Consider the following 13,646-nt stretch of genomic DNA (forward strand, 5'->3'; position numbering starts at 1 on the left):
GGTGGGGTAGAACTGTTATGTTAGCTTCCTGGAGGTGAGTTACTGTTGCTTACTGAGAGGGATGGGGATGGATGAGGCGGTGAGGATGTTGGTGTTAGAGCTTTCGGTAGATAATATTGCAGCAGAGTGCAGAAATAACTGGTCTGTTAAGACTGGTAGTGGAAAGAATAAAGAAACTTAAGGTTCATCACTACAAAGAGGCAAAGTCATAGATGCTGAAGCAGCCATGTGGCTTCCACTCAGGGAGCCATTAACTAGCTAACTGAAAACAGACAGGAAGAGAAGGGTAGAAAGGAAGGAGCAAAGCTTGCAAAAACAACAAACACTTTAGAGAAGGAATCAGCCAAGGGAAGAATGGCCTTTCTGTCTATCGGTGGTGGACTCCCAACAGTTGTTGCAGTGTAAATCCACCACACTGGCCTCCCCATTGCCTCACTCCCCCTCTCCCTCCTGGTAAGCAACAGCAACTGACCTGCAAAAAAGCTAGCACAGCCCCACCTAGCAAGCTGCTGCTGCCATCTGTACAAGTCCTGCTGTCCCAATGCTACTGTGTGTCCTTATCTGTACATATCCTTCTTCTCTGTTTCTGCAGGGAATCTCAGGCCTTGCTGCAAAGGGAAAAAGACCTCCTACAGGCTTGTTGCCAGGAGCTAGGAGCGGCATTGCAAGCCAAGCGGGAGGAAGTGGCCAACCAGCTGGCCGAGCAGCAGCAGGTCTCCCAGTACTGGAGAGACCAGTGGGAGCAGGTGACTGCAGCCCTGAAGACCAAGGAGGAGTTGGAGGAAATGCACGTCCAGAGCCAGACCCTCCCTACCCAGGTGCGGGATCTCTGGATAGCCTCCTGCCCCTAAGGATCTCCCCTTTCTTCTTTTGGCTTTGCTCTAGTGAAGAGGTGGTGAACCTCAGGCCCAAGGGGCAAATGTGGCCCTCGGGGCTCTCTGTCAGGCCCTCTGAATTCTCCTCAGGCTACATGTGACGCCCTTCCCTGGCTCTCCCTGTCAGGTTCCTACCTGCGCATGGCTACTGCCTGTCACTAGGCACCACCAGGGACTCCACCAGTCCGGACTGTCCTTTTTTATTGTTTCTCTCCCCGCTCTAGCACAGATCTCAACAGATCCCCCTGCTAGGCAACCACCAGTCACGTCCTAATACTAGTATTCCCAGAGACTCTGAATACTGGTATTGTTATTCTCTTCACCGCTGCCACCATTTGTTACAGTTCCCCTTCAGCCTTGGTCATTACCTTACCCTCCCTTCTGGTCTGTGAAACCCCAGCCAAGGATCAGGCCTTTGGTAAACCAAATTAAGTATTTATTAAAGATAACAAAGCTAACAAGATTAACAAGATTTCTTCTTAAGGCACATAAGCATATGGTTTTACTCAATACTAATCCGAACTCCACCCCCCTCCTTCTCCACTCTCTCCTGGCAAACAACTCTCTAAACCCCACCAAGCAACCCACTCTGTTTCACCTCATCCACCCCCAGATTCCACTCTCACTCTTCCTTTTATACGTTCAGCCATTTTAAACACTCAGCCAATCATCTAGCATTCTACTGCCCATTCACTCCCCCTCCTCTTTCACTCCACTTACCATGTATCTTCTAAACAACCAACACTTACCATATATACATTAATATAGGAACATCACATTTCCCCCCCCCCTTAAAACAACGGCAGAGTATTATTCCTGTTCCAGGATTTATACGTCGCGTTAACAAATAAAAGTCTCTATGGGGAAAATGTCTTTCTTTGTTCCTCCGTCTGGTCACGTCACTGCAGTCCCAGCCATTTGCCTGGAAAGTCCATCGGCCAGTACATTGTCCTTGCCTTTTATGAACTGGAAGTCCACTTGATAGTCCTGTAGGGCCCAGGACCACCTCTGCAGCATAGTGTTATGGTTTTTCATAGTCTGCAACCATAACAAGGCCCGATGATCCGTAGTCACTGTGAATCTTCGTCCCCACACGTATGGGTGCAACTTGTTCAGTCCCCACACGACCGCTAGGCACTCCTTCTGGACCGACGAATAGTTTTTCTCCCTCGGCGTCAGCTTGCGACTCAGGTACGCCACTGGATGTCTGGTGCCTTCTCTCTCCTGTAGCAAGACGACTCCCAGCGCCAGGTCCGACGCATCTGTAGCCACGATGAATGGTTTCTCATAGTCTGGTGCTATTAATATGGGTCCTTGGCACAAGGCTTGCTTCAGTAGATCAAAAGCCTTCTAACATTCATCCGTCCATACCACACGCTCAGAACACTTCTTCTTTGTTAATTCATGCAAGGGGGTTGCTATTTCCCCAAAATTTCTCACAAACTTCCTATAAAATCCAGCCACACCCAGAAATGCTCTTACTTGTTTTTTGGTTAAAGGGATCGACCACGCTTGTATTGCCTCCACCTTGCTCCATAAGGGGGTGATTTTCCCACTCCCCACCTTATGTCCTAAATAGATTACTTCCTTTAGTCCAAACTGGCATTTCTTAGCTTTTATTGTGAGGCCTGCTTTTCTTAAGGCCTCCAATACTGTTGTCAGGTGTTGGACATGCTCAGGCACCGACTTGCTAAAAATGGCCACGTCATCGATATAGGCCACTGCAAAATCTGACATGCCTCGCAACACAGTATTGATTAGCCTCTGAAATGAACTTGGTGAGTTCCTTAGTCCCATGGGTAAGGTCACAAACTCATATAACCCATCTGGTGTACTGAAGGCAGTTTTGGCTCTGGATTGCTCGTCTAGTTCCATTTGCCAAAATCCTTTACAGAGATCTAGTGTAGAGATAATGGTTGCTGCCCCCAATAACTCTAACATTGCGTCTACCCTAGGCATAGGATACGCTTCTGGGACAGTAATTTTATTGATTAGCCGATAATCAATGCAAAACCTTGTCGTTCCATCTTTTTTCGGAACCAGGACAATACTTGAGGCCCAGGGACTGATGGATTCCCTGATCACTCCTAATTCCAGCATATCTTCCACCTCCTTTTTGATCTCATTCAAAACTTTCCCATTCACACGGTACGGAACATATCTGATTGGGGCATGATCTCCAGTATCAATGGAATGTATAACTATACTGGTTCGGCCAGGTTTGTTGCTAAAGAGATTCCTATAGGTTTTCAAAACTCTCAGAATCTCTTCTTTTACTTCCTCCTTCACCTCCTCTGACCATTCCACTTGATCTACCCCTCCTTTGTCTTTGCTTTCCTGTACCAAATCTGGAAGTTCAGGCCCACTTCCCTCAGGGAATAAGGTAACTTGCAACACCTTTGCATCCCTGGTGTGGTAAGGCTTCAACATATTTACATGAACCACTTTGCTTTTGTTTAATTGATCTGTGGTGATTACATACGTCACTGTGTCAAGCCTTTCTCTGATGGTATATGGTCCTTCCCAGTTAGCCTGTAATTTGTCATGTTTCCTGGGTATGAACGCCATAACCATATCTTCCACATCATACACACGTTCCCTGGCTGTTCTGTCATACCAGTAACTTTGCTTCTGCTGAGCTTGACTGAGATTCTCTTTCACCACTTCCATCATTTGTTTCACTGGTTCACATTCATCCTTTCTCTCAGCGGGCATCCACGGTCTATATAAAATCCCATTCTCACACACAACTTGATTCCTCAGTTTGTCAGTGAAAGGAATCTGTTGGGTCAGAGCTTGTTCCTTTATTTGATTCAAACTGATATCTTTATGCAGCTCTTCCCTGAATTGTTCTGCCTCTTCTCCAGAGACCAGCTGATACAGTTTGTCTCCTTCAGCAGGCCTGCTAGTGGTTGCTATGGTGACCTGAGGCTGGTTAACAGATTCCACCCTGTTTGTTTCAGCCCCCCTTAATATCGCTTCTTTTTCTCTGCCAATTTGCTGTCTGGTCACTACATATATCTTTCCTTGAGCTCCCATTACATCTCTTCCCAGTATTACTGGTTCTTGTTGCTGGGCATTAATGCCTACTTTATATCGGCCCTCTCGGCCTCTCCAAGTCATTTCCACCAGGGCCACAGGCAAACTTTCTGGTTGACCCCTCACTCCTTGGATAGTCACAGTTTCCTGAGGTAATATTACCTCAGATTTTATTAAATCTGGCCTCAGTAATGTCTGAGCGGCACCAGTATCAAGCAATGCCCAATAATTTGCCCCTTGTACACTCACTTCCTCTCTCAGACTTGAATCAAGGTCTGTTACTTCTGTCCAGTTTATCTGGCAGAACTGAACATTTTTCGCTGTTTCTAAAGCCTTGGGCTCTGTTTTCACTGTCCTTGTCTGAGCAGGATTACTAATGGGGTTGGCAACCTCACATTGAAAACGTAGGTGCCCCGGTCTACCACATTTGTAGCATAATTTCTCCTCACTTTTAGGGTACACAGATCCACTCTGGGGTGTCCTGTGCCCTTCAGATTTTACTGGAGGACTCACTGTCTGTGGTACCACATCCCTTCTGCCAGCGTTATATGGTCTGGGTTTAAAATCTCTTGATGTTTTCCCCACCCAGCCAGTTCTGTTGGAGGCGAAGTGATCCGCCATCTCTGCGGCCTCCTGCACCGATGTAGGGGAACGGTCTTTGACCAGGAGCCTTATTTCTGGTGGTAACTGATGGTATAATTGATCCAATATCATGAGGTTTTTCACCTGCTCCACAGATTGAGCTTTTGCACTTGTCAGCCATTTCCCAAATATGTCCATCAGTTTTGCCCCCAGCTCCACGAAAGACCTCCCTGTCTGTATCTGGCAGTTTCTGAAAAGCTTTCTAAAATAATCAGGCCCCAGTCTGAATCTTTTAAACACTGCTTCTTTGAATTCAGCATAGGTGACGGGCCTGTCTGAGGGGAAATATTGGTATACCTCAGCCAATTCCCCTTTAATCAGGTTTGATAAATACTGCATGTATTTATCTTCAGGTAGCCCCCACAACTGAGCTGCTTTTTCAAAGGTGCTGAGGTAAATTTGAGGATCTTGACCAGGCTCATAGACAGCAAAGTCCTTTGGAATAATTTTTATTTTTGCTCCATCTCTGTCTTTCCTTGTCTCCTCAGAGTGAAATTTCTCTCTATCAAATTTTAACTTTTCTACTTGTAATTCAGCATCCAATGCTCGTTGCTTCTCCCTCTCCTCAAACCCCAATCTCATTCTCTCAATTTCCAAATCCCTCTGTTTTTCCTTCTCTGCACCTTCCATCCTCAATCTCTCAGCTTCCAACTCCCTCTGCTTGTCTTTTTCCTCAGCCTCCCATCTTAACTTCTCTCTCAAGTACTCTATATAAGCGGGATTGCTTAAATATCCTTCTGGGGTCTCTTCCCTGACAGGTTGTTTTTGCTGGGCAGTTGCAAATCCTATAAGTGCTACCCTCAATGCATCTACCCCTTTACCCTCGTGAGGTAAATTGAATGTTATGCACTTCTCCACCAGCTCCTCTCTTTTCATTTTTATGTATTCAGCCATGGTGTTTGAGTTCACTCACTCTTTGCCACACACTCTTTGCCAGTCACTCTCACAAGAAATCTTGTTTTGTTATTTCTGTTTGCCACACCACTGTTAGGGATTCTCTAGTATTCGTATCTGGATTCTCTGTTGTTCGTATCTGGATTCTCTGTTGTTCGTATCCCACCGCTACTGCCACCACATGTGACACCCTTCCCTGGCTCTCCCTGTCAGGTTCCTACCTGCGCGTGGCTACTGCCTGTCACTAGGCACCACCAGGGACTCCACCAGTCCGGACTGTCCTTTTTTATTGTTTCTCTCCCCGCTCTAGCACAGATCTCAACAGATCCCCCTGCTAGGCAACCACCAGTCACGTCCTAATACTAGTATTCCCAGAGACTCTGAATACTGGTATTGTTATTCTCTTCACCGCTGCCACCATTTGTTACAGTTCCCCTTCAGCCTTGGTCATTACCTTACCCTCCCTTCTGGTCTGTGAAACCCCAGCCAAGGATCAGGCCTTTGGTAAACCAAATTAAGTATTTATTAAAGATAACAAAGCTAACAAGATTAACAAGATTTCTTCTTAAGGCACATAAGCATATGGTTTTACTCAATACTAATCCGAACTCCACCCCCCTCCTTCTCCACTCTCTCCTGGCAAACAACTCTCTAAACCCCACCAAGCAACCCACTCTGTTTCACCTCATCCACCCCCAGATTCCACTCTCACTCTTCCTTTTATACGTTCAGCCATTTTAAACACTCAGCCAATCATCTAGCATTCTACTGCCCATTCACTCCCCCTCCTCTTTCACTCCACTTACCATGTATCTTCTAAACAACCAACACTTACCATATATACATTAATATAGGAACATCACACTACACCCCCTCCTCAACCACACACATCCTCTCCCCAAGCTACTTGAACTCTGATGATGCCTCTTGGTTGCCTGGATGGGGGACACGGAGGGGTGTGTGAGTGTGTGTAGAAAGTAGCCTACTGTGCCAATGTAAAATTGCCATTCTTTGCTCCGCCCACTTTTGCCTCTGGCCCCTCCCACCAGTGCCATGTGGCCCTCTGAAGGCTGTCCAGGAGGGAATGCGGCCCTCAGGCTGAAAAAGTCCCCCTACTCTGGAACTAGTGCCTTTAGCAGCAGCCTGACCTGCTGAAGGGAACTGAGTGAAGCTTTTCCTTTCTCTTTATCTCTGTGCCAGGGAAACAGCTTCACCTGCATTTACGTCCTTTGTGCTGGGATGTTGTGAGGCCATTGTGGGCAAAGGGTGTCATTCTTGCTGGGTGGAAGAAATAAAAGGCCAATCTCCCACTGATTTTTCAAATGAGCTGGAATGACGACCCATTGCATGTTAATGGAACTTCCCTCGCTGCCCCCTTTGCCAATGCTTCCCGACAGGTGGAAACGCCTCTGCTCCTTCAGATCCAGCTAGATGCTTGTAAACAGGAGCTAGAACTGGAAAGGAACCGCAGCCAGGCCCTGCAGCACCAAATCCAGCTGCTGCAATCTGGGATCCAGAACAACGCTGTCCCTGAAAAAGAGGTCGGAAACATTGTGGGAACCTCTTGCAGGCTCTTGCTGCTGCTGCTATTATTATTGTTGTTGTTGTTGTTAATATTGCTATTACTATTACTATTACTATTGCTATTACTATTAATATTGCTATTACTATTACTATTAATATTAATTCACATTTTTGCACTCAAGTGCCTCAAAGCAGCTTACACAGTAAAATAAATGAACAAGGACATTAAAAGCAGGTAAAAACAGCAAAACTTAAAATGCTCATCCGACAATATATTTAAAAGGAACAAGTCCTATCCATCCCATTTAAAAGACAAGCACAACAAGAGCAACTAATTTATCGAACTACCCTCCCAGTTAAAAACCCTAAGCTTGGGTAAATATGGATGTATTTCCCTGGCGCCTAAGAACAGACAATAATGGTGCCAAGTGTGCTTCCCTGGGGAGGGCATTCCACAAACGGAGCCACCACTGAAAGGCCCATTTTTATGTTGCCACCCTTTACACCGCCCTCTGAGAGGGCACATGAGTAAGGGCCATTGTGTCTCTAGAAGCCTGGCTAAAGCTGACTAGTTACTATTTTCTTGTTTCCCAGTGAGAGGCCACTAGCCAAGACCTTTGAAGAAGGACTGTAGCAGCTGTGATAGAGTCCATGTTTGCAAGTAAAAGGTTCACTGAGCTGTGGTCTGTGTATGGCCCCTGTAGGACAAGCAATATGTTTTTTCAGTTCATACTATATATCCACTTTGGGGACTAGTTGGTTATACTTCTGGGATATATTAAAATACCACATTCTGTTGATAAAGAACAAATCATCAATGTATTAACTGCTGCTCCTATCACCATGTCATAAAAAATAAGGCCCCCTTCATTCAAAGCAGAGCCAGTGTGGTGTACTGGGTAGAGTGTTGGACTACGACCTAGGACACCAGGGTTCGAATCCCCACACAGCCACGAAGCTCACGGAGTGACCTTGGGCCAGTCACTGCCTCTCAGCCTCAGAGGGAGGCAATGGTAAACCCCCTCTGAATACCGCTTACCATGAAAACCCTCTTCATAGGGTCATCATAAGTCGGGATCGACTTGAAGGCAGTCCATTTCCATTAGACTGAATAATCAGAGAGTGGGACATAGCAACTATGATCAAATTGAGTAATTGAGTTAAAAGTCAGAGAATGCATATAAACTTCGGATTGTTTAATAGAAAAATGGGGTGCATTTATCATGTGCTGGTGTGATAAAGTACAGGAAAATGTAAACCCACACATTTTATGAGGTGTAAAAGAAATGCTATATACAGCATCCACTTTGATCATTACTGGTTCTTGCCCCTCTGCAATCCTAGCCTACCTTGAAGAAAGTAGACACAGAACTGGTGCAAGAGGAACTGCAGAAGGTCTGGGACATGCTGAAGACCTGCGACACAGAGTTGCAAGGGCAGCAGCAGGAACTGGAATCCACCAGGAATCAAGTACAGTAGGGCCCCACTTTGCGGCACTCTGCTTTATAGCGTTCCACTGATACAGCAGTTGTCAATTGCAGAAAGGCACCGCTCTCCTATGGCACTTGTTCCGGTTTTACAGCATTTTTCAGGTGTCGGGCACCATTTTTGTCAATGTTAGTCAATGCGTTCTGCTTTACAGCGGATTTCGCTTTACAGTTGCGGTCCAGAACAGAACCCGCCATATGAGCGGGGCCCTACTGTATAGTATTAGCTGTAAAAAATCTCTTGGAAGGCAGGCAAGAGGGGCAGAGATCTCCTTCCATAGGCAACCTTACAGAGAGACACTGGGGCAGTCATGACTGGCTGTATGCCTGTCTCCAGGACTGGCACCTTCAGTACCTGGCGCCTTTCAAAAGATGCTCAAAAAGGAGTTAAGGTACACATTTAATACACTGAATAAAAAATAGAACATGAATTAATATAAATATTTTATAAAGCCAGTATGGACTAACTAGTAAAATTCTGCATATAACTTCAAATCAATGGCCATACTTAATAAAATACAAAATGTGGCCAAAAGCATTTTGACAGATGTCTTCCTCAGCAGCCTTGTAACGAATAAGAATACACTACAAAGGGCAAAAACATATTCAAACATTAAATTCTCATGGTAAGTACCTCTGTGTTTCATAAATCAGCTGTTTAAGAAGGATACTATAATGCCTTTTATATGGGGGCTGATAAACTCTACTGTTGTTTTTGACCTGTAGGCTTGGTAGTGAATATGCCTATATTAATCTAACTGACAAGGCATTGAAAATAGAGCAATATGCCTATAAGGACTATTTAATGTTGGTGGAAATTCATTATTTTCAAAATATGCTGACATGACGAAATGATGGGTATTACTAGTGAAATCCTTGCTTTATTGTTTGTTGTTGTCGTCATTATTCCATTATATTAAAATTTGATTATCAATTATTTTTATGCAGGGATTTTAATTCTTTGAATTTCAGAATTATCAGCCCCCATCTGCTGACATCAGAAGACATATGTTGAAATGCATTTGGCCACATTTTGTTTTTTTATTATGTATGGGCATTGATCTGAAGCTATTTGCAGAAGTTTACTAGTTAGTTCATGCTGGTTTTATAAAATAGTTATATTCAATCATGTTATGTTTTTAATTCAGTTTATTAAATGTGTACCTTAATTCTTTTTTAAGCATTCTGTTGTTAAGGTTGATTTAAGTTACAGTTTTTGTCTTTCAAAAGATAACAAGATGTGAATGGTCATTAGCTCCTCTTCCCCTCCCGTGTAGGCATCCCACGTCCTTTTTAGTTTTGGAGGCATTTAAATCAGGCATGGGGAACTTGTAGCTCTCCAGATGTTGTTGGACTACAACTCCCGTCGTTCCTGACCATTGGCATTGCTGGCTGGGGCTGATGGGAGCTGTGGTCGAACAACTGCTGGAGGACACTTTGTTCCCCATCCCTATTTAAATAAAATATTATTAATAATACTTTTACTGTGTTTTTTCAAATTGTCTTTTTTTTCAAAAAAAGGGATACATAGAACAAAAAAATAGCATTACAAATTTTAAATGATATACAACAATTCAGCAGGCTTCTACCCTGTATGTCGGGATAGTTAAAGAAAAGTAAAGGTAAAAGAAAACAGAACAGTCAGGATGGATACAGTGGGAGGAGAGAAAAGGAAAAGTGAAAATGATGAAAGGGGTAGGGAACCATTTTTGGCCCGTGGGCTGCATCTCCTGTTCACCAACCATCTGCAGGGCACATGGCAGCAGGGAGTGTGGTCAAGTCAAAGTGGGTGCTGTGAAACAAATATTTCTTCAATTTAAATGGGGGGGGTTTCTTATTTATTTAGGCATAAATAATATCTGTCTATGCTTGCTGGATTTTTTAAATAAGTATCTAGTTTCTGGAGTGGCTTCACTCTCACTATAGTTGCCTCCATTTCATTAGTACATTTCATTAGATAAAGGCAACTAAGCTTAAGGCTATAGCTGCATACACACCATACCTTTAAAGTACATCCCTCCCCTCCAAAGAATCCTGGGAACTGTAGTTTAAGGGTGCTGGGAATGGTAGCTCTGTGCAAATTCTTTGGGGGATGTCATGTGCTTTAAGTGTGCTTTAAATGTATGGTGTGTATGCAGCTGTACAATATATTAGGCTTCTCCAACTTGGTGCTGTCCAGATATTTCCCTTTGTTTCTTTCTTTGTTTGTTTGATATGTATTCCTCCCTTCCTCCCTGTAGGAGCCCATTATCTCTGACCTGTTGGAAGTAAAGGTGCTACAAGTGACCTGATCCTCTCTCTCTCTCTCTCTCTCTCTCTCTCTCTCTCTCTCTCTCTCTCTCTCTCTCTCTCTCTCTCTCTGTGTGTGTGTGTGTGTGTGTGTGTGTGTGTGTGCAAAGAGAAAGGCAATCTATTCATTCCTCTGCTGATTCCTCCTCTCTGTTTGTTATTTTTGCAGGGTTTGCTCCTCCCCTTTTCTTCCTGTCTTTGTTCTCAACTAGTAATGGCTATCTGAGTGGAAGCCACATGGCTGCTTCAGCATGTATAACTTTACTTCTTTGTAGTAATAAATAGGGTTGCCAGGTTCATGGCCTCAGACTGATCCTGTATCTTTAGAAGAAGAGAAAACTCAGCCAAGTGCAGGTGTTCTTGCAACCCTGTAATGGGAAAAACCACAAGGTGGAATTCTCCCTTCTCCCTGCACAACTTTTAAAGATACAGAAGACCTCTTGGTTGCTGGCCCGGCCTCCAAGAGGTTGTCTGTATCTTTAAAAGTTGTGCAGGGGGGAGGGAGAATTCCACCTTGTGGTTTTTCCCATTACAGGGTTGAAAGAACACCTGCACTTGGCTGACCCTCTCTTCTCCTAAAGATACAGGATCAGTCTCAGACCAGGAACCTGGCAACCCTAGTAATAAACCTTAAGTTTCTTTATTCTTTCAACTACCAGTCTTAACAGACCAGTTATTTCTACACTCCTTTCTAAAAAGCACCACATTGGGGAAGACACACTTATCTGCAAGTCCACCCCATTAAACCTGACGTGGCTTACTTTTGAGTAATGTAGAAGTTTGTGCTGTAAGAGTTGCATATATGCACCAGCATTTTTGTGAATCATAGTTAGCAGCACCCAGCCATGGCTTGAAACCATGGTCAAAAGTGATTGGACAGAAACTAACCATGGATCCCTCTGGGATTCTGGTTCTGCCATGACCTGTGCTTCCTATTTCTCTCCAGTACACAGAATGCATCTTGGAGAAGGAGAGACTAGAACAACTCGTTACTTCTCTGGAAGAGCAGCTGGCTGAGAAGTAAGGCAACTGGGGCAAGATCCTTTAGTTTGCAGGATACTGGCATATGAGGAGTTGCATTGTTCATCCCTTAGAATGCCATAGTATCGGGGTAGAGCATCCTATGGCTTTTGTTGGACTACAACTCCTATAATTCCTGTCCCTGTTGGGACAAATGGGAGTTGGAGTCCAGCAACTTCTGGAGGGCCACCGGTTCCTTCCGTAGTAGGAAATATCCAGTAGGTGACTAGTGTTGCTACCAGTGATTAGATTATTGCCAAATCACTACAGGCCAATATTTGTTAATGTCATTTCTCTTGTATTTTTATTTATGGTGACTTTTTCGCGGTGAAATGCAATTGCAGTTCCAGTCTGTGCAATGTGGATAGACAAAGTGCTATCGAGACCATTAGCTACTACTGTGTATTTACTTAAAAGCTTCTTTCTTACAGAATCTATCCCTGTAACTGCTTCCTCTTAATTGTGGCTGGGGTATTAGTAATGAATTGCCCTGTAATTAGTCAACTGACTTTTGTTACTGGTTTTGTTTAATTATTTTACTATAAAGAAAGAAGAAAACATTACAGTAAACCAGTAAGTTAAAGCGCCTGCAGAAGGGAACAGATGCAGACTAACAGGCAATTAAAGGGGATTAATCACCAGTCTCCCATCCACACTGGCCAGGAAACAATAAAAGGGGCAGAATCTACAAGGAGGAAGCTTTCAATTAACAGCACAGGGGGCCTTGTGAGTTCATACTATAGATGAATTTTTGCCATGGGGATAGGCATTGATAGATAATACAATGCAATATTAAGTGCTGTATGGAACCACCACTTGAATTCTGCTTCCAGGTAATGGTGGAATAACAATGCCTCAGCAGTGATAAAGGGCCCTAGCATAGAAGCAACCTATGAAACTTGTGTGGCAATGTTCCACATGGCAATGGCAACAGTAACAGGCATAGTACTTGAGAAAAAAATAACATTTTCTTAGGTGCAAAAGTACTGTGTTTTGAGAAATGCAATATTCTCAGAACAGAAGCATGACTTTGAAGAATGCTGTGTTAAGTCTGCACGGCAGAATGAATAAGAATAGGCAGATATATATATATATATATGCTCTTGCTCGTGTGGAAAAGATGGCAGTTTCACTCAAGAAAACTTGTGTCTTCAGAGAACAGGCTTTGAGGCACCTCAGGCAAGCCAAGGATGCAGACAAGATGGATCTGGAGATTAAAGTTTCTTCATCACAGCGGAAGGTAATAAATGGCAGTCTAGTTGCCCCTTGTGGAAAGCAGAAGGCTGGACTAGGTACACTCTCGGTCTGATCCAGCCCAGCTGTTCTTAGATAGGACTCGATAAAGTCAGGGTCTATCATAAAGCCTTAAGAAGAGCTCTGCTGGATCAGGCCAGTGGCCCATCTAGTCATCAGCACTGCCCAGTTGATTCTGACCCATGGCAGAGCCATTTCAATGGTGGCTCCCCGTTTGTGGAATGTCCTCTCCAGTGTCTGTTTCCATCACTAATGACTTTCAGGAGGAATTTAAAAACATTCCTGCTGACCCAGGCATTTGATGCGTGAAAGAAACTGTTCCCAGCACCCGAAGATCACTGATGAAAAAGTGTTTTTAACTGTGTTTTAGAATGTTTTTAACTGTAATCATGGTTTGGAATTTTTAAACCGTTTTTAGTATGTTTTCTTTTTCTTGCTAAATTGTTCTGTTTTCTTTGCTGCCCTAGGCTCCTCTGGGAGGAATAGTGGGATATTAGCTTAATTAGAGACTTCCTGACTACCTATGCTCCATCTCGATCACTGAGATCTTCTGTGGGGCACTACTGGTGGTTCCCTACATGGCCCCTGTGGTTTGGTTGGTCTCTACCAGGGACTGAGCCTT

The 13,646-nt window shown here is 44.1% G+C and overlaps 1 protein-coding gene across 1 annotated transcript in view; it reads left to right on the forward strand.

The window, feature by feature from the left end:
- LOC133370004 (golgin subfamily A member 6-like protein 22) overlaps window positions 1-13,646 on the forward strand; it is a 67,693-nt gene that overhangs the window by 29,698 nt on the left and 24,349 nt on the right. Inside the window, exons 10-14 of the mRNA XM_061595869.1 lie at window positions 593-818; window positions 6,848-6,991; window positions 8,319-8,444; window positions 11,697-11,770; window positions 12,926-13,010. Coding sequence (XP_061451853.1) covers window positions 593-818; window positions 6,848-6,991; window positions 8,319-8,444; window positions 11,697-11,770; window positions 12,926-13,010 — 655 coding nt within the window. The remainder of the gene's footprint in view (window positions 1-592; window positions 819-6,847; window positions 6,992-8,318; window positions 8,445-11,696; window positions 11,771-12,925; window positions 13,011-13,646) is intronic.

The sequence above is a fragment of the Rhineura floridana genome, chromosome 14 (assembly GCF_030035675.1).
Source record: "Rhineura floridana isolate rRhiFlo1 chromosome 14, rRhiFlo1.hap2, whole genome shotgun sequence".
Taxonomy (NCBI): Eukaryota; Metazoa; Chordata; class Lepidosauria; order Squamata; family Rhineuridae; genus Rhineura; species Rhineura floridana.